We start from the raw sequence: 21539 nt of genomic DNA on the forward strand, positions 1-21539 counted from the left end.
TGCTTTTACTTAGTCTTGCTTATTTATTTATTTATTCCACAATAAGATGTAAAGTAAAATGCTCCTTTAAAATAAAGAGGTCTCATTCATTTCCATAGTGGAATATCAGCACAGGGATGAGAAATTTCTTTATTAAATATCTATTGCAATAAGCCTAAGGACTACTAGTGCTGTTACAGAGCATAGAGCACCTGCTGATGAAGACATCATTCTGCCAACACAGAGCAGAGTTGTACTGAGATTGAAAAAGACACACTAAAGAGCATTTTTCTGTCCACCGATGAGACAGCAAAAGCTATTTATGCTGAATTGTGAATGGCCGTCTGGATGATAAGCAGAAGCATTTTCTCCTACTGTGTATCTAGAATTGCCATCCTATTGGCTTCTCCTTTTCTGACACACCTGATGAGAGGCAAAGCAGAAACATGGACTATTTCAGGTGCTGAGAGCACCCTTTATGACCCCTGTTTGGGCTGACACACTGCAAATCAGAGGAGGAAATATACAGGTCAACAATCATATGCCCCAACATGATTTCCAAGGAAAATACCCCAGATTCTGCAACAAGTCATAGCCACAGTGGATTGGCATAGCGGGCAGCCTTGTAACAAAAATCACCTGTGACATGCATCCATGGATGAAAAAGGAAGGCAAGGAGGAGACAGGATCCTGAAATAATTGTTTGGAGCAGGCCATCATACGGATCACATCGTATGTGATCAGTCGTGGCAAACTGGTCAATCCAGGGTTCATTCAGGGAACAGCACCACTCTTCACCCTTCTCAGGGAAGGCTTCTGTGTAAAGGTCCCTTTGAGACCTAAACTTACAGGAAGCTTGTTCCCAGTGGTCCTTGTGTTGGCAAAATAGTAACTGAACCCAGTGAGATTTTCTTTACATTATTTTGGTGGGACTCATCAGTTGGAAGACTCATATATGTATTGACTTGCAAGATATGCTAAAAGACTACTTTTGCCTTGGGCACTCAGCAGAGGTGACTGTACATAGGCAAACATAAAATGTGCATTGATCTGAGAGAAAAAAAAAAAAAAAAAAAAAGAGTGGCTGTAGGCAACAGCAGGTTCCAGAATGTCAGAGCTGAGAATGAGACCAAGGACAGGAGCTATCGATTGAAATATTGTCTAGCTGCTTTCATCAAAGAAAATATTGCAGATCAAATTAGCTGATATTTGTGAACTGTTTGTTGCTCATAGGCTATACTGATTGCAGTAATTACCCACAATAATGATACCCAGCTCTGAATTTTAATTTTAGAATAATTTGGAAATACTTACCTCTGCTGTCATGGTCTTTCTAGTTAAAAATAAGTAGCTACTGTAATTTCTTTTAGTACTATTGACAGACATCTGTGACCTAAAGAGGGCTGGGTTATTTTATTTTAGCTGCAGATCTACTCAAACATAAAAGATAATCGTGAAAATTATATTTGCACAAAAGTTTAACGTTTGTTTCTGCTTTGACAGAATAATGCAAAGTGATAGGAGGTAGTTTCCTTCCTGGATTAATTTATCTAATAACGATACCCCACTAATTTACTTTGTCTCAGTGTCTGATCCCCACCTAGTGGTGTGCAGACCGTGCCAGAGTCTGTTCTTAAGTGCACTTGATAACTGCATGCCACAGACCCAGTTTCAGTGCCACACTGAAGCACATATCCAATGTCCAGTGGAGGCACAACCGTGATTTCCTGATATACTGAAGTTTTAGTTCTGGATTGTTATTGCACTGGAAAGGTTTTCCAAAGTGATGAGCAAAGAAAATAAAATTAAAGGTTTGGAGAGAAGAAAGACACTCTGGTGCTTGGAAAAGAATGTTCTCAAAAACGGTTTGACTATTATCACGTCGTATTAAAATATTTCTTGGTAATGAAGCTATTTGTTTCCAGCAGGCAGTGATGGAAAATCCTACCTGAGGAACACTGCTGACTGCAGGAGTGCTCCACTAACCTCGGAGAGGAGCACCAGGAGGGATGAGGAAGGTATCCTGAAGATATTGTTATGAAGCTGTTGCTTATCACCTCATAGCTAATAGTGGTTACTTTCCTACAAAGGCCTTTGTCTGTTAGAGCTGGAATTACTAAGTTCAGAAGATGATGGACTCAAGTCTGACCCAAACGCCACATGTGGATTTAGCCCTTACAGTTTTAGCCCTTACAGATTTAGCCCTTACAGTACCTTACAGTTTTGTTCAGCATATTTGGAAAACAAACAAACAAACAATAAAACAGACAAACAAAATATAATAGCAGATGAAGGTGAGAAATATGCTATATAGGACAGTAAAATTTGCTTTAAATTTCAGACAAATTTATATTATGGGGTATAACTCACCTCCTAAATAGTAGTAATAACAATAATAATAATAATAATAATAATAATAAATATTCTTAACCATTTTCTATTGATATTGAAGTGAGATTTTCCAGAACCATCAACTTCTAGATGAAATCCATCCTATAAAGTTGATAAAGCCAATCCTCTTTTTCAAGATCACCATTAACAATTGCAGCTGCTTCAACTCTGCTTCAATCCAGGTCTCATTTGATTTACATATTCACAGAATGAGGCCAAATCCTTGAGGACGAGGGCTCACAGGGAATAAGCAATACAATGAACCAGCTGTATGTACACCATCTCAAATGTGACAGACCAATATTGTAAAATTAAATGCACATGCCAATATCCTTGCTAACTGATTTGTTATATACTTACAGGTATAACTTTAGTGTTCTCTCTTCTGGCTTTTTCTTAAATCTCTAGTTTTTTAACTATATGAACATAATAGATGTCAGTATTGTTCAGTGAATGGGGAAAGATACAGAAAATGAAGTTAATTTACTTAAAGGAAGTCAGAGAAGGCAAATTAAAAATGACTGCTTGTATTAAAACCTTGAAGTTTGGGGATCTTTCTAACTTCATGGTTTTTAGGTGCAATTTAATGAAGCACATTGTTTTCGATAATATGTTATATAAGATATGGTCAGTGGATCAACAGATTCATTTTTGGGGATCCAGAAATGAATCATTTAAGGGTATTTGCACATCATTACACACAGAGGCTCACATCTTTGTTCAGCCTGTCTTTTGAGTACTGTCAGGTCATACGGAGAGTATGTAACGTTCAAGCAGCATGCACTGGTTTTGCTGGGCTACTTTCTGACCTGCTCTAATGAAACTCCAACAAGGCCATCACAGGCCCAGTTAGACACAGTTAAAATGAAAGCACTGTTTGTAAAGCCATGGACTAGCAGTGTCCAGAAAGCTTAGAGAAAGCTCTGAAGAACCATCCTAGTAAAGGACTTTTTCTCTATATCTTTGCAAATGTGATATCTAAGCTTTTGTTAATCTTAGTAAGTAATAAATTAAGTTAAAACTTGTATTGGTTACACAAAACTTTGTCATCAAATTTCCAAGCAAGTTACCTGGCTCACATTATTATGATGATTTAATTTTGCACTCTATTTTCAGCCAGAAACAACTGGCAGACAATAAAGCTTAAAACTTAATAAAACTAATATATCTTTAAATTTCTTTTAGAACTACAGATATAATCATTATCATCTTTCCAGGTAATATGACAACTTCTGTTTGTCAACATAACTACAGGGCAGTTCAGGGATCTTATCAATGTTTATAAATACATGAAGTGTGGAAGACGGGGGATTTGGCCAACTACTTTTCAGTGGTTTGTGGGGACAGGACAAGGGGCAGTGGCCACAAAATGGATCACAGGAAGTTCTGCACCGACATGCGAAAGAACTTCTTCACGATGAGGGTGATGGAGCACTGGAACAGGCTGCCCAGGGAGGTTGTGGAGTCTCCTTCTCTGGAGATATTCAAGGCCCGTCTAGATGCCTACCTGGGCAACCTGCTCTAGGGAACATGCTTTGGCAGGGGGTTGGACCCGATGATCTCTTGAGGTCCCTTCCAACCCCTACAATTCTGTGATTCTGTGTGTGAATTCTGTGTGTAAACTTGTAAAAGCAAATTCCTTAGGTATAAAGCTTACTTTTTTGCATTTCAGTATCTCATCGGAATCAGTAATTCAGAGCTGACTGGATGTAACCCCACTTTGTTCAGAGCTTTTGCGAGAAAAGGCAGAATAACACAAGCAGGACGTACTAAGTGCCCCTGCTTAGAAAAGCCTCAGCAGATTAGATCTTGTAGGATTTATTACTTGCTGCTCAATGGAAAAGACAGGCAGGATTTTTTGAATGAACTAATTATCCTCATAAGGACCTTTAATTCCCCAGTCAGTGGAAAGAAGCATGTACTTCAGTTACTTGGATAATTTCCCTCTCTACTGTTTTTTGGAGCTGCCTCCTTCTTTCTCTTCAGTGACATAGTCCACTCAAACTCTACAGACTGCAAGCAGGCTCTGTAACTCAGGGATATATGCAAAATAATCATGTTTATCATTGGATTTTTTTTTAGGTAATTAAAAGTGGAAATTCAAAGGATTGAGACATACTTTTAAATAGAATTCATTTATTTTTTCAGCTCAGCCATGACACCTACACCTTCTTCCATCTTAGATAAAGTTTCACTGACACTGAAAAACACTTGAAAAGTCTATGGTTGTGCAAGTTTGACTCTCCAGGCAAGTGCTTGAGGATTGTAGGAATCTTTTGACATCTTACCAGCCTTTATTCTTATACATACATGAATTTAAATGCTACTTAAGCATATGTTATTGAATACATTAAAAATCTAGAAATAAAGGGAGGGAGTAGGAGAGTCTAACAGAAGGGCACGATGAATAGCTTTCTAATTAACATTATGCAGCAAAAATTTAGAACACTTTACATACCTAATGCACATTGGACTTGACTGAAAAAATCCATTTCCTAAATAAAATCCCTTTTTAAATAGTATTAAATTGGTCTCAAAGGCATTCACTAGAGAGCTCAAAGTTGACAAACTGTCCTGTAGAGGCACCTCAGAAACGTAACAATGAACTGTTGTACTTCTCTTGGGTAAGCCAGCTCTCCTGACTCCTGTCACATTTGTGAGTGAATATATAAGCAGAAATAAACTAACTTTGTCCTATTGCTTATAATATTTTTAAAACTATGACCTATTAGTATTGTGGGACATACTAGTGTTAGTATGCCAGGGTGGTGGTGTAGAAGAAGATAAGTTTGAAAGCAAATGTTTGAGAAAACCCAGGTTTAACATTGATCAGAGAGGTAGAGATTATCATTCCTGGTTAAAAATCTGTTTCCTCAAAAGCTATGTTTCTAAAACATTCAGAAATTCATAACTTGCCATTGCATCAAGAGTAGTTTTACTAAGACCTGGTTCCATAAAACATTCTGGTTTTGGATAAAACAATATTTTGGGGTTGAATCTTGTCATGAAAACCTCTTATGTCTATTCTCTGGTTCCCTGAAATCTATTCTCTTGTTCCCTGAAACAGAACCATTTAAGTCAGCGGGGTTTCATCAGTGAGGCTTGGAATAGAATTTGCTCATTAGCATGGTTTAAGCATTTGCTCACTGCCAGTGTGCTGCCCTAATTCACTTTTATGAACAAACTTTAATCTTAGCACTCAAAATCAATTTAATACTATGAACAAATGAAATTATTTCAATAGTAATGTTGAGAAACAGAAAGAACTAAGTAATTGCAGATGAAATATAACCAAGTACTGATGTTACTTATTTTTGAAACTTCCAAATGTGCGCTAAGTGTTTATAACAGAGCATATGGGCTCTTTTTGCCCCTGGGGATTGGCGAGCTCTGCTTGGGTTGAACACCAGTGGTGGGAATCAGCTAAAGAGCACCACTTTGAGCTGAAGAATGGCATGCGAGCCATCCCACAGAAAGAAGCAGTCTTTCTCGAACCATTTTTATGACTGCCTGAAATATGAAATTCGTGGGCTTATCTAGTGAAGTGAGTTTTCTCTGATACCAGAAGTAGCTGGAAAGTTGTTCCAACAGTTGATTTGGAAGGAAGATGAAAGCTTTATTTGATTATACAGATTGCCCTATTCATTCTACTTAAAATGAAACCAGTCTGGGAGAGAACCATGTGTAGTGGTTAGAGCTTCATGAAAGAAGGTGAGATAAGGTTACTGTGTTCAAGGGAAAAGACTACTCTTGAGAATGAAGGTATGAACTAAAAAAGATGTGATAAAAGACATGACAAGCAGTGCTGGAGAAAGGCAGAGGTTACAGCGATGTGACCGGGCAGTGACTTCTAAAACACACTCTAAGTCTAGCAACTGAACTTGCTCTGCAGGAACAGAGGTGCTCTCATGCTCAGCCTCGCCGGTGGTTAATCTAATTCACATTTCAGATGGAACTTGCTTTACCTGATCTGGGTTTTGCAACAGATAAAGCTGGTGGCAAAAATTTCTTGGTGTGTTACGGCTGTATGTACCGCAGAATAGAACCTGATATTAATCATGACGTGAAGCAATGCCCAGAAGGCACCAAGCCAATTATCTGATGGTCCGTGCTTGCCATCTAGTGGTACAAAGCCAAAACTTGTGTTCTGCTCCGTGAGAGCGAGCTGAAACCTGCCAGGGAAGCAGGCCTGTCCCCTTCCTGCAGGCGGTGACAGCGGCGGCCCAAAGTGAAACCGGCCTCTGAGGGGCTGGGGAAGAAAGATTGCAGCCCCTGATCACAGAATCAAAGAATAATCAAAGTTGGAAAAGACCTCCAAGATCATCTGGTACAACTGTCCTCCTACCACCAGTATCACCCACTAACCCATGTCCCTAAGCACCAGGTCCAACCTTTCCTTAAACACCACCCAGGGATGGTGACTCCACCACCTCCCAGGGCAACCCATTGCAATGCCTGACTGCACTTTCTGAGAGGAAATGCCTCCTAATTTCCAACCTAATCTCCCCTGGCACAACTTGAGGCCATTCCCTCCAGTCCCATCACTGGTTAGCTGCAAGAAGAGGCCAACCCCCAGCTCCCCACAACTTCCTTCAGGAAGCTGAGCCTCTTGAGGCTTCCCTGAGCCTCCTCTTCTCCAGACTAAACAAACCCAGTTCCCTCAGCCACTCCTCATAGGATTTGTGCTGCAGGCCCTTCACCAGGGCACCAGTAATTGCCTATGGCAGAGCTGTTGCTCCCGTTCTGTGCTCTGGCCATAGCTGCAGCCTATCCATCCTAACAGACTGTCTTCTAAGAGTATTCAGGCACCCACCTTCTTAATGCTTTCTGTGAGAATTCAGGCAACTAACTGTCCTGGGGATCTGAGCTTATGTTCTGACAACTTGTAAACCAGGCTTGTAAAATCCTCAGCCAGGGCCCTCACAATTTCTATAGGCATCAGCTATGCTCTATAGCATCCCTAAGTGAGTACATATGATTACTTTTCACCCAGAAGATTGAAACACAAAGAAATTAGCAGCCCATTAAAACAAAAATGTACAGGGGATAGATACCATTGTGGCAACAGAACATATGTACTTAAAACTAAGCTACAAGATGTGTGAATAAAGAGCTTTGTAAAAGAATTAACTTTATTTTGGAGTTATGTCATCTAGTAAATACAAGAGAGGTTCATTAATAGAAATATTTTATCAGAAGTTATATGCAGCGTGACGTTTAACATACATGCTATTTATTTGGATTTCATGCCATATAGTTAAGAAAATAATAACTATATTGCTTTTCTATTGCTTTTCAGAAAGATTAATGTAATTCCTACATCCCAACTAAATAGCAGATGTTTTCTTGTTTTTACTATAAAACTGTAGCTAGGAATAAAGATTTGGAATTTTCAGAGTCTGTGGTTCAGGAGCATCACTCAGTTTAGCAGTCCTTGGGGTTTTCCCTTTTAAGTCATACAAAATTTTTTAAACCATTTTCACAGGCCACGATGAATGAAAATAAAGCAATATCAATTATTTAGAGGACAAATCTCAGATGACCTAAACAAAGATTAATGAGATTGAATTAACTTTACTATGTAGAGTTGACAATAATATGATTTTGAAAAGTCTAGCTGGGCAGTAATAATACATATATAACAAAATTCATGAAGGGAAAATAAAAAATATCACTTGCTATTATCTATGGTCCCCTCTTTTAGAAATATGTATTAAATCTTCCATTTATTGAGCAGCTGTGGCTATGTTCATTCACTCATCCACTCATTCATCTCTTATTTGTTTAATTAATTATTCAATCAATTGTTCACTGAGGGACTGTGTACGACCTATGTTTTGCAATTGACTTCAAAGAGTGAGGCAGCTGAATGCATCCGATAGAAAATAGAAAAAGGCATTGCAAGGTTCACAACGATTATCCAAGGTTCAAAGCCAAAAACTATTTCTTCCAGTCCATTGTCATACTCTGGGCGGCACCCAAATGCCGGCGGTATCCAAAGCTGCAAGGAAAGAAGGCAATGCCAGTATTAATCATAAATTATGAGAGACTGTGACCCCAGTGACCTGCAATTTAGTTTTGGCAATCTCTAAGTAAGCCCTCCCTGTTGTTACCCAGGTACACCAATGGCAGAAGATTTCAGCTTCTGCTGCTGATACAGTTTTTCATGGTGATTAAAAAGAGTTTAGACTCTTAGATTCCATGTTTAGATGAATTTTGTTCCCCAAAGGCATATTCACTTATTCTTACAGAAGAAGTAAAGTTTACTTGCTACAAACTATAGAACCATGTAATTTTAATATGAGGCTTGAAGGGTTGTGAAGCTTTTGTGTATTAAATTGGGAATTATGTTCAAAATGTCTTACCGAAAGATTGCATAGGAATAAAAAAGCAGCAATGTTCTTGAGAATTCTCCTCTTGTTGTCAGCCACCGAGCTTCTGCTGTAAAAGGAGAACTCTGAGGCTGAATGCATGACTGGATTGTTACCCTGACTTGTCTCTTCGTTGGCGCCTCCACCACCATCACTTTCTCTGGTGCAGATGCTGCTGCTGACCAGGCACGGTAATTCCCCGATGTCAGGGGTGGCTCGGCCATTGTAAATCTCCTTGTATGAGGGTGAAAGCGATAAAGTGCTCCCCCGAGATATAGTCACTATTCGAAGTGTTTTAATAGCATCATTGGCCTTTTCCTGCTCGCGATGTATGGATTCAATGATAAAGAGGTTCTGAATATATTTCTCAATAATTACTAGGACAGAATAGGGCAGGTTATACCATGTGTATTTGGGGTGAGCTTGGGCACAGATAATTGCCAGGATTGATCCCCAGGAAAGGAGCCAGGATCCTGCAGCTGTGCCAACCAGCAGTTCTGCATCCAGTTTTCGAGCAGGATTTTTTGAGTTATCCAATGATCTATCCTCCAGTCTGTAAATTAGAAGGGCGACAACTCCAGCTGTACACATGAGAGCCAACACAAAGATAGCATGGAGGTAAAACATAGTAAGTGCTAACTCACTTTTGATTTTTGAACGTCCAATCTGAATTAAATATACCACGACTACTGCTATTGTGCTAGTTAACACAATTAGTCCAAAAATCATCCCAACAGTTATGCCATGGAATTTGAACGGAGTTTTGTGTTGCTGATGGTGTTCTACTTTGCGGCCAATATTTTTCCACAGGACATAGAGCATCGTGGATGCTAGAATGTGGTACTCTATATTGAACGGATATAGGTAATATATTCCTTGAGAAAATATGGAACAGAGAGTTGTCGTTGTACAATTGCATTGAGGTGCATGGTCATCTAAAACTAAAGGAGAGGGAGAGATTACATGTGTGCATTATACGGATTTTTTGTTTAAAGCAAATAAATAAAACATAAATAAAACAATAAAATATAAAAAGGTAAGATTTCAGTTAAACAACACATCATACTCTACAGTTAGCCAGCAAAAAAAGGATCTGTGTCATTTAAATCATTAATCTAACACAGATTTTGCCTGGTCTCCAAAGCATATTCTCTAACTCCACTGCTCAGCTTCTTAGCAATAGTCATATCATGAGTGAATGCTGCACCAAAGTGCAACAGAGCCTTTCAAATACTACTTTTTTATTAAACAAATGTCCAAAATCTCAAGGACTTGAGTCCTCAGCCATTTGGATTTTACAGAATACTGAGGAATTCCACTTGTGGGTCAGATGAAGAATCCAAACTTAATGAGAAAATGACTCCTATCATTTTTGTCAGTTATTTACACTAGAGTGGTTTCTAATAACCACAGCACTTTATTAAAAATGTGTTTATGTCTATGAAAGAGGTGAAGTAAGCCAAAGATACTTTCACTCAATGTCCCAGTATAAATTGAAAGTAAAATAATTAAAAATCTATCTTATCCTTTTGAGAAGAACCTATTAAATCCTTCTCTCTCTGTGTAATAACCTGCATTGTAAACCCCTAAAACATCTCAGAAAACAAACTGCACACATTTGTAAAATAAAAGTATTTAATGTGTAATCACAAAAATAATTTAAGAAACCAGAAATTTCCATGGTGTCAGAAGATAATTATTTACTTACATGTATATAAGCATAAATGTTGAAAAATATATTTTTAGGCAGCCCAGAGCCAATCTTAGATTTGTACCTATAATTTTCCTTTTTTTTTTTTATTTTTTAATTTTATAAGAAAAAAGATGGGAGAAAGCTGGCATTCTTTTGTCTTAAGCATATACTTCTAAGAAGTGAAAAAAGACTTTGCTCGTTATAGAAACTGTTTCTGACTATTCACATTTGTGCAACAATTCTGGCAGCAGATTCATAGGAAATAATATAAGGAAACTGCTTCCATTTAACAGTGGAAATATCAGGAAGAGCCACTAACTTGTGATTAGTACTGATGCTTTTGCTGTACAGCTAAATCAGAGAATCACAGAGTGGCTGAGGCTGGCAGGGACCTCTGGAGGCCCGCTGCTCCAACCCCTGCTCCAGCAGGGCTGCCCAGTGCAGGCTACCCAGGACCACGTCCAGGTGCCTTTTGAAGATCTCCAAGGAGGAGACACCATAACCCCTCTGAGCAACCTGTGCCATAGCTCTGTCACCTGCACAGCACAGAACCACTTCCTGATGTTGAGAGGGAACCTCCCATGTTCCAGTTTGTGCCCATTGCCTCTTGTCCTGGCACTGGGCAACACTGAAAAGAGCCTGGCTCCATCCCCTTGCAAATGGATGTAAAACTGGGGTCATCTTTGTCTTTATCCTTGTGAACACAATCAAAATCCTATCAGCTGGGAGAAAATTACCTGTAGCTGCTGAGAACTTATATTGTCTATTGAAAGCCAAGAACTCCAAATTTTCCTAGGCTTCAGTGGCATTTGAAAGCAAAAGGCATCCCCAGAAGTTTTAATCAATGTTTATTGAAACTTGCATTATCTTATCAATGAAAAAATGTGTTTGTTATAAAAGAAGAATCACCCAGCTAAAAATCTGTGTCCTGTAAAGCAGCACTAATGGATAACCTCCATCCCTCTGGAACCTTCCACCCAATTCCATGGCACCACACAAAATTCCAAAGGACCACATACCATGGGAAAACACTCTCCTGGGAATGATTTGCAGGATTATCCATTCTTGGTTTTCTACCAGTAGCTTACAAAACAGTAAATTCTGTTTTTAAAACTACTGTATATAATTTACTTCTCTGATTTACTAATAAAAGGATTCTTTAGTGATGTTATTCCTCAAAAGAATTATTATATTTGTTTGGAACTTCTGGAATTTATTAAAGGGGAGATAAATAAACAGAAAACCATAGCCTGAGTCACATATATTATAATGATTATATATCATTTCAGTTACTATATGAACTGACCATGTATCAGTTGACTACCATTTGCCTAGTAATGACTATACAGCAAATACCCAGATCTGTCTTATAAAGACATAGTATTTTGAATGGGAGCAGTAATTCCAAAATGTACAACACTTTAGCTTACCTATTGTTATGTTCCCGAAACCAAGTGTGATTAGTCTTTCCTTATGTTCATTCAGTTGATGTTTTGACTCTGTTAACACTCCATTTGTCCACAGGAGTAAATTTGTGAACACAGAATGGATAACCCCAAACCTACAAAATAAGGTAATTATTGAAGGAATATGCACGCAGTATATCTCTACAGGCATGCCAAATACAGTGGATTAATTTTCTGTAGACACCACATGTAACTAAATTTAGTAGTCAGTACAAGAAGAAAAAATAGTAACCGATCTCTCGAAAGATGTTCCACAGTGGAGCACAACTAATGTTAGACTCCCAAACTATCACAAAAACATGATGGATTAATGTATTAAACCATAGATAGGATGCTTTTATGCTCTCGTATGTGATGTTTATTATTCTTTGGGCTGGACATGTTAATGACAGTGACTGAATGATCTGATCAGAGTTGTTTTGTAAATCGTATTTCTCAGCCTTCTGTGATGCTTCTTCATACTCACTGAGGCTGGTCTTTCTTCAAAGAAATAGCACTGCCTTGTCTAACTTCTAGTCCACACATTTTTTTTCTCCTCGAGAGAGCTGAAGACAACAGAGGGCTTTATCCCATTCAGACTACTGGTACAGTGAGGCTAAGTCTTCAAGTGGCTTTGAGAGTCCTTGTCTTGGACAAGCCACTTCATGGCTTGATTGGCTTGATGAAACAAAATGGCATCAGAGAAAGAAGTGGGTTAATGATTCTGAACTTTCTAGTAAAACCCAGGCAATAATTGTTCTCAATTGACCAGCACTTTCCCCTCTAGCGCCCCCCCCCCCGTTTTTTTTTTTTTTGTTTTTTTTTTTTTTTTTTTGTAGAAGGCCATGGTATCTATTTCTTGGGCACAATTCTTTCATCTGCAATTCTGCCAGATGTTATTCTCTTGTACCCAAGGCTGAAAATGTTCCTTCACCAAGAAACAGTTCTTTATTACTGTACTGTTTGTAGTGAATGACTTAAATGATTTGCAATTAGGTATTTTAGAAATGGTACTTATAGACAGAGCTGGTTTCACCAGCTGACATTGCAAGCCTTCCATGATCATTCCACTTGTTGGCTTGCTGAAACATTTACCCAAGGGAGCAGAACAAAAGTAGAGCCATCACTACTGCTGAAGTTTATGAGCAAGTATCTTTTACTTCCTATAGAAACTGGTCAGGTTCTTGATAATTTGAGTTTAATATTTTAAAAGTTAATATCCTTGTTTATTTGCATTCTATGTAAAGGCATTAATATATACTAATCCACATTCTTACAAAAACAAAAATACATCAGATCTGGCTCTGCTGTCTCAAAAACCAGTACTCAGCTCCGTAACAAATAAATGTATTCATCTGTTTCAGAGGAGACATTAGTTACACCATGAGAACCAAGTTCTGGTGTCAGAAATAAGAACAACCCTGACTGCTTTGGGTATATACATACTGCTGGAAAGGTTGTGTTTCTCTGTGTATTTATATGTTTGCATCTAGTTCTGAAAGGTAATTTCCATAAAGGTCAATACAAAAACCCCAGATATACTGCACTGGCTGCAAGTTGCTGATGCAAATTCCCTTTCAGTATCTTCAGTACGAAGATACTGAAACCTTTCCGTTTCTTCAGTACAAAGAAAACTTCATGTAGTACATAGTTCTCAGACAAAAATCTGGTGCTTCCTTCCTCTGAAAAATGCATGTGGTATCATACATTGCCCTTTCCCTCTCTCATGATAAATACATGCTTATTCTGTGACTATTGTATACTATGAAATATGAGCACAGTTTAAATAAAAAAGAATAATTCAGACTAATGATTATCCTCTCACTCGGGTGAATGGAGTTACTGTCTATTTATATTAACACAACTGAGAATCAAACTCCACAAGTTCTCAATATCCATCATACAGTAAAATTGAAGATGTTCAAACACAGTGCAGACATACACCTATTCGCATTCCAGATGAGGATCGGATACTTTACCTTTCAAGTGTTTTGAAAGACTGGATAATATCCTTTGCATGACACCAAAGAAAGTACACCTAAATTAAAGGAATACAGAGAAATGTCATTACACTAATGAATATGTATGAAACACAAAAAGGAAATATAACTGTAGGCAGAAACATTAAATCCTCTGATGACTTAAACTGAGGTAGCTCCATCTCCACGCATGTGAAATTATTCTTATCTCTTCCAACATTCAGCCAGAACCTGGCTGGCAGGAGGAACCTAGGATTTCTTATATGCAAAGCCAGTGGCTCAACAGTAGAAAGTTTCAATATGACTCACCAAAACATGTTGTGCTTCTGTATCTGCAAGGGCTTTTATTTCAATGACAAAGGAAATAAAACTGCCAGCTGTAGACAGCACTATAACTACTGCAGGGCATGGTGATGCTAAGTTTGAATAATTTACTAAATATATGAAATTCTGTGGAGGGAGAGAGACATGTGAAAGGATTCCAGACTTTGTTAATAAAACAAACAATGGATGACCAGGAAGCAAGAGAAAAGGTCATTCTATCAGTTTGAGACGTAACCGCATTAGGAGGAACAAATGCAGTTGCACTCAAATGTAGTGCAGAAAGCTCAAGCTGGAGAAAACAAAAGAGACAGAACAGCATTGACTTAGTAAGTAAAGAAAGAAGTATTAAAAGTAGGAGTCTCTATTTGTGGGAGGATAATGGAAACCTCACGATATAGATCATTGATAATAAAAAAACAGTTCCAAATCCTGGTAGGTGCAAGCAGAACCATAGCCATATTCCTCAGGGATGTTAGGGTGAAACTGGGAGTCCTATTTATTCAGAAAAGTCCCTACCTTACTAAACTGAATAGTATGTAAATGTCAGGATAGAAATGGTCCAAAGGGTTTGTCTTAGAAACCTGCCTGGTGTGGTGTTTTTGAAATGGTCTGAAAATTGCAAAGAACTTTGGGTTCTTCTGCAGAAATTGCAGTGAATGAAAGTCCATTTTTTCACTGCTCCCATTAACAGGATGCCTCCACAGCTGGTGTTGTCTGAGACATTCAGTATGTGATCTTTGAAAAAGCTAGGAACATGCACTTCTCTGTGGCGCCTACTAGACGTTCAGGACACATAAGACACTTCTGGACTTGAGCTCACTCAGCCAGTGCAAAACCAGGAATCCGTCTGCCTGCTCTCCCCACTAACAACACGTTAATTCAATCACGCAATGAAGCATGTATCACAACAAATTGTGATAAATACAAAAATACAAGATGACATGGAAGTTGAAATTGAGATCAGCAATTAGCACTGTAGCCTCATCTATGCCACGTCCAGTTTGCAGTTCTGGGGTAGAAGCAGTAAAATCTGACAGCAGATGTGAAAGCATTCTTCAAAACTTAGGAAAAGGAAGTTTAGAAGCTCTGTTCAAACATTGGAGTCAAGAAATTTGAGGGAAAATAGGAATAAAAAAATCAGTAAGGTAGAGAAATGACAAAAAATACAGTTTTGCTTCCAGAGTGTGCATTGCCTCAAAGGGACCTCTGTCTGCAAAAGAGCTTAACACAGAGGCGGTGGAAATGAGAAGGTCGGTGCTAGTTCATTGTTTGCACAGTTACAGTGTATATTTGCTCATTTATTGGCAAGTACCAGGATGCCTCGTTAGAGTAAAATACAACAGCATCCAACACATATTCTGCAGAAAACAAATCCTCAGGTTTTTAGATGACACATAATTAGGAATCCACTCCACTGTAATTTTACCCTGTATTTCAAGGACATTATATTTGTCTTAGGCAAAAGGTATTTGATAAATCCTTTACATTTTCTTTGAGCATTCATGCTAACACTCAAGATTTCATTATTTTAAGCTAAGTAAATGGTATAATCAGCTACATTAGTGATGTAATATGATGTGGTGTAATATTTAATCAGAACAATGCAATATTAAATATTAAATATTAAATAGTAAAGAATGATGTGATATTAAATGAGAATGTCTTCTCAGGGAATCAGACATTCCCTTTGTTCAGCTCAATTTCTTCCATATTCTAGCTCACAGTAGCTAGAAATCTCACCAGCTCCAGGTTACTGGATGCAATGAGGAATGCTGCATGCAGATCAGCAGGAAAGAATTTCTTGGGTTTGTTTGTCAGAGGTAAAGCAAAGAAGTTGTTCCACATGGAGAGTGGATATTAACAGAATGTAAAATTATACTACATCCGTCAGGTCAGAATTTCATCCTCAGATAAAAAGATGGAAACCAGAGTTACTGCTCAAATTTCAGTGTTTTTACTGTTAAAGAAAACAGAATAATGTAGGTGGTTCAACTGCTCATTTACTTGCAACCACAACTGCTAGGAAAATCATTATTTTCTTTTCTGTTCTTCCTCTTATCACTATGTTACTTAATCATCTTGGAAAGTGTATTAGATGACCAGGCTCTAACAGAGTATCTTATTTTAGTGGCTTTTCCTTTCCCTCTTTACCACAAGTCTGCACATAGGGGCCCACAAGAATTACAGTTTTAGATTGTCCTGAGAAGAAAGAGGACAATAATCTAAATCTCCACCTTACTATAAGATGTATCTGGCTCATGCAGCTACTAACAATTCTCACTATTTCTGCCTTCACAGACTGGCTAACAACCTGCGACAGAAGAACTGGAAGCTGTTCATGATTCAGGTATTCAAAATAAAGAAAACTATTAGGAAAATTGTCCAGTATCCTTTTGCTCCATCATGTAATAAAAGAAAGGGCAACATTTATTAATGCAGTAAACAATTGGCTATGGAGTATCACAATATAATACAGAGACAAAGCCTGAAAATAAACAAACAGCTGGAATATTTTACAGGAGTCAGTGACTATGTTTGCAAGTGTGCAGCCACTGATAAGTGTAATCAAATGCTTCTGGAAGGAAAATCTGTGTTCATTTGTTACAGGAAAGATGTGCTAATATTTTATAACCCACAAGAAAAGGAGTTTTGCCTGTTTGAAGCATCAGGCATCCATCTCTAACTATCTGGAATACCAGATAGATTGAACTGGACTTGTGTGGCAAGTTGTACATACAGAAATAAGTGATTTGTCTTTAACCAAGCTGCTCATTTCAGCCAGAAAATTCTGAAAGTTTTATACGTAACTTAAACTAAAAAGCATGTAATTTCAATTTACTTCTTTTTTGAACTTCTTTTGGGGGGGGGTTATGGCTGAGTAATTACTGAAATTTCAGGTTGCCAAGGCTGAATTTGCACATAAAATTGTATAGATGCACAAGAACTTAGCCCTTAAAATCATCCTATGATATGTTTAGAACTTAAATTAGTGTAAAATCCACTGATGATAAGAAAAAAATAAATAAATAAAAGATATTTTTGGTAAGAAGTACAGATATAATATAAAACTGCAACCAGTGTCTTTTACCTGCAAGATGGTGTGCGCTGCATGTGTAACAGGAAAAATGCCTTCAGTTGGTGACAAACAGTTTGAAAAATCAATGTAGTATCCAATTTTAAAAGAGTCCAGAATTAAAGTAATCACTGCAAATAAAGTAATCCCACCTACAAATGAAAAGATATTAGAAAACAAAGATATTAGAAATCATCAATGTACAGCTGTATTGTCCAGAGACAATCCGTAGCACTATGCCAAAATCTTGTTTAGAGAAATAATGATAGATCAATACTCATATTCTTGCTTAGGGAAATAAAAGTGGATCGAGTTCATGAAGATAACCAACTCGATGTAATAAGACTCTCTAATTTGTGAAAGCCTCTGCCCAACGTATTACTAAAGTATATCAGGGCTCACTCCCAGCACAGGCACTACGGAGGAGCCCAGACCTGAAGACACGCAGCGCCTTGCAGATGGCTCCCAGCTCCTTGCAAGATCAGCCTCCCAGGTAACTGTAGCACCAAAGCAGCCATACAGCACATGAACTAATGCTCCATACAGTCACACAGCAAACTATACAACTCAAAGGAGCCGAACAATAATGTTACAGTATCCGGGCCCAAGAGCTCTACAGCAGGCAGTAACACAATCACTTGGTATGCCAGCGCCATTGCTGGGGAGGTTACACTTCAAGTCAGAGACCAGAACTACAGTGAGCTGTCTGGTTTGGTTTTCTAGAAAACAACCAAATCATGAAAACATATTTTAGCATTTTAGTATTGTATACTAATCCTAAATACTTGATATATACCAATAATTAGAAAAAATGAAGATGATTCCACCATTTTGCTAATTCTAAAGTTAAAGAATAAAAAGAAATGTTTTTTACTGAGCATTGTACTATTAAAAAAAAAAATGTGGATTTTTTCCAAATATTCATAAATTTCTGTGTCTTAGAAGATCCAGAATGGGATTTTCAGTATTTCAAAGTGCTGGCTTAATTCATTCTATTAACCATCAAGAAGCAGGAAGCTATAATGATATAGCTGTCAAAATGCCACTCTAAACTTCAAATATTATTTGGGTTTTTCAAATAGACAATTATCAAATATTATTTGGGTTTTGATAATAGACAAGCAGGAAAAATATATATGCTGAAGTCTGCCAAGAGCTGCGTAAGGTAACTAGCTGCCTATGCTTTAAACAGAAGCCATGCTGCTGGAGAACATAATAAAATAAAGCCATTTGTGAAGCTAATTGATTTTCCTTTTGAGCTCTCTGTCCCAGATGGCTGAACTTCTAAATGATGACCATAGAGCTTTCCACTGCAGGAGAGTGTGCTCTGGGGAATAACATTTGGGGTAAGTCAAGGAAAAGAGTCTACCTACATGCAGCCTTCCTAAGCTTCCCTGTGATTATTTGGGTTGAGATAGCCTCACCTTACTAAAAAGCTCTTCTCCCACATTCAGGTTATAGGAGTGGTTCTTGGTCTACCACACAAGCTGGAAGAGAACTGTGCTTTAGGGTTCACGTAGTTAACGTCTTGGTAGGAAAAGGGTCCAGGAAACCTTTCTGTGAACAGTTTTTGTAAAGTGGCCATTTGTCCTTCCAGATTAGTTAACTGTGTGCAAGGACTCTGCCTTGAGGTCTTTGTTAAGCCATTCTTTTCCAATATTTCCCACGGCAAATGGATATAAGTAGCCAGCTGCCACCACTTTCACTAAAATGATATTCACAATTTGAAGAGCATCATGAAAATACTCTGAGCCTGTGTTTACATTTTATACCAGTTAATTCATGGCTATTTTCTCCAACGATGAGATGCTTCAAAAGCAGCTGCTCAAGTTACTCAAGAATTGCCAAGAGCTTTCTGTGGAACAACATGATGAAAGTTCGTCCTTTCCCCTTGTTTTTGGGCTTGTCTTCCAGACACAAGATTCCTGTGACAAAACCACTGAGACAGAGGAGGGCAAGAGGGTTCTTGGCAGAGGAATTGCCACCTGAGTTTTTCTGTAGTTCAAATAAGTTTTCTCTTACCAATACAGGATAAAGGAGTTTTACAGAACTGTCGTAACTACAAGAAACTCTTCAGAATAGGAAAGTGTAGGACTTTCCCTAAGGGCGAATTTGTTGAATTGCAGCATAGACATCCAAGAGAAGCTGTGGAAGCCGCCACAGCTGAGAACATATTACAAAGAGCAATCCTGTGCTGGTAAAAGAAATGGATAAGGTAACCTAGTAGTGCATTCAGTATCTTATTTCTAAACGTCTGTGACTCCTTATATTCTGTAGGACAAATGAAATGCTGTGATAGCTGTGCCAAAAGAAGAAAGGGCAGGGGGTTCTGCTGTTCTTACCCATGTTAAGCAGTACTTATTCCACACTTGAGAGAAGAAAGCTACTCTCTGTAAGAAAAGCATAGCTTGGTCCAAAATAGGATCAAATTAAACCTTGCAATAATGAATTTCAGGAAATTTCACAAGAAGAGAATAAGAAAATGTAAGCCACGTTAAGGTAATAAATGAAAAATAATTAGAATTATTTTGGAAAACAGTGAATAATCAAGGAGATAACAGTACATAACACCATACATTTCAGGAGACAGTCTACAATCCATGGCTGTATTATGTTAGACATAAAATATGAAATAAATTTTTAAATGCCCCTGAGCTATTTTTATAGCATAATTGTTAACAGGTGCAAAGAAAAATAAAAGACACAAAGACACGCAGGCACTGAGGACAAACCAAACTTCCACAACACCACCTTACTTCTCAAACTAACCAGATTTTAGATTAATTAATTTTTCATTAGCTGCTGCTGTGGTGACTGATTGCTGCATCTTTGCTATCAGTAAGGAAATATTTTATGGAAAAGCTGCCTTATAGGACTCCACTTAACACACTTTCCAACCTACTCTTTATAGTACTGAGACTGGAAAAGCGGTCTATAAAAGTGGGCTTGCCTCCTCCTGTACATGCTGAGCTGAGTTGTTTCCTTTCCCTGGGAGCCAGACACACGGCATTCGACATGACTGTGCCATGATCCCCAGCAACCTGCTCTCGATACACCTTTGTGTCCTTACTCCAGTAAGTACCTGATCCTGCAAATAAGGGTCAGCACATCCTACCATCAGCCTTGCAAATTTCCTAGAAGCTAATGCTACCTTTAGCTTTCCTGCTTATATATTTTACATGCTATACTGTAAGCTGCTCTGGCCGAGCAAGTTATCCTCTTCTAACTCTAGATGCTTCCAAAGTTTTGATGGTTGAATTTGGTGATCATGAAGGCTTTTTTCCAACCTACATGATTTAATAGTTGTAAGGCATCACTGTACAGGTACAAATGGGAATCTCTGGGATACTTTGCTTTAGAGAACCCTCAAGGATCTTTTGGACTGGTGCTAGTATTAGGAAGTCACATTGCATTGCCTGGAAAAGGCGGTAATTCCTCCAGAAGAGCTGCACAACACCTTAAAAATTGCCTCTTTCAAAATCTGTCTTTTTAAGTGCTGCCACACCTGCCTGGTGCCAGGAATGAAAGGGAAAAAAGGCTCTGTGGCTTTCAGCGTTGTTAAAGGGCCAAACGGGCGGCTGGGAAGCGAGTACCTGTAGCAGACAGCTTTCCCCTACGGACTCTCAAAGTGTTCTGCTTGTATTTAGAGTGCACTGCATGTGCACGGGATAATGAATGTCAGGATGCCTCCTGGTAGGGATGGAGAGGTAACGAGGTGGTAGCAGAGGTGGGTGACGGCACAGACGTCCTGTGCCCGGTGCCACTGTGGGTACCGCGGCCAGTACTTACACTTGAGCCAGCGGGCTCCAGCGTGTGTGTCCTTGTCGCGGATCAGCCTTCTCTGCGTGCAGCTCCTGCACAGGTACCACAGCATCCACAGCAGCTGGATGAGCATCAGCGTGATGAGGTAGGAGAGCAGGTGGCTCTTGCTGATGCCCACGGCGTGCACCGCCCAGGCGAAGGTGAGCAGCAGCCCGGCCAAGAAGAGGTTGATGCCGTACTGGCTGCTGAGGATCTCGGCGTTTTTCTGCGGGCAGCTCCCGCCGGCGGCGGGGGAACCGGTGCCCTTCTCCATCTCCCGGCCGGGCGCTGCTGGAGCCCCGGGGCCGCCGCAGGCCCGGCCCCCAGCGGAGACCGGGGGCGGAGCGGGGCCGCCGGCTCCCCCCGTGCCTCCCTCCGCTGCGGGGCCGGGGGGGCGCCGAGGTGAGCTCCGTGCAGGGAAAAGCCGAGGAACGACCCTTTTTTCTTTTTCCCCTGACCTTTAGTAAGTCCCGTTCTGACAAC

At 39.1% G+C, this 21539-nt stretch overlaps 1 protein-coding gene across 1 annotated transcript; it reads right to left on the reverse strand.

The window, feature by feature from the left end:
• Positions 1–7484: 7484 nt before the first annotated feature.
• Positions 7485–21330, reverse strand: OTOP1 (otopetrin 1). Its single transcript, XM_035325515.1, has 6 exons — positions 21045–21330; positions 17271–17407; positions 13859–13917; positions 11865–11995; positions 8736–9682; positions 7485–8371 (listed from the first exon to the last, which is right to left on the reverse strand). The coding sequence occupies exons 1-6, from the start codon at positions 21328–21330 to the stop codon at positions 8201–8203; spliced, it is 1731 nt and encodes a 576-aa protein (XP_035181406.1). The 3' UTR covers positions 7485–8200.
• Between the last annotated feature and the right edge of the window lie 209 nt (positions 21331–21539).

Source organism: Oxyura jamaicensis, chromosome 4 (assembly GCF_011077185.1).
Source record: "Oxyura jamaicensis isolate SHBP4307 breed ruddy duck chromosome 4, BPBGC_Ojam_1.0, whole genome shotgun sequence".
Lineage (NCBI taxonomy): Eukaryota > Metazoa > Chordata > Aves > Anseriformes > Anatidae > Oxyura > Oxyura jamaicensis.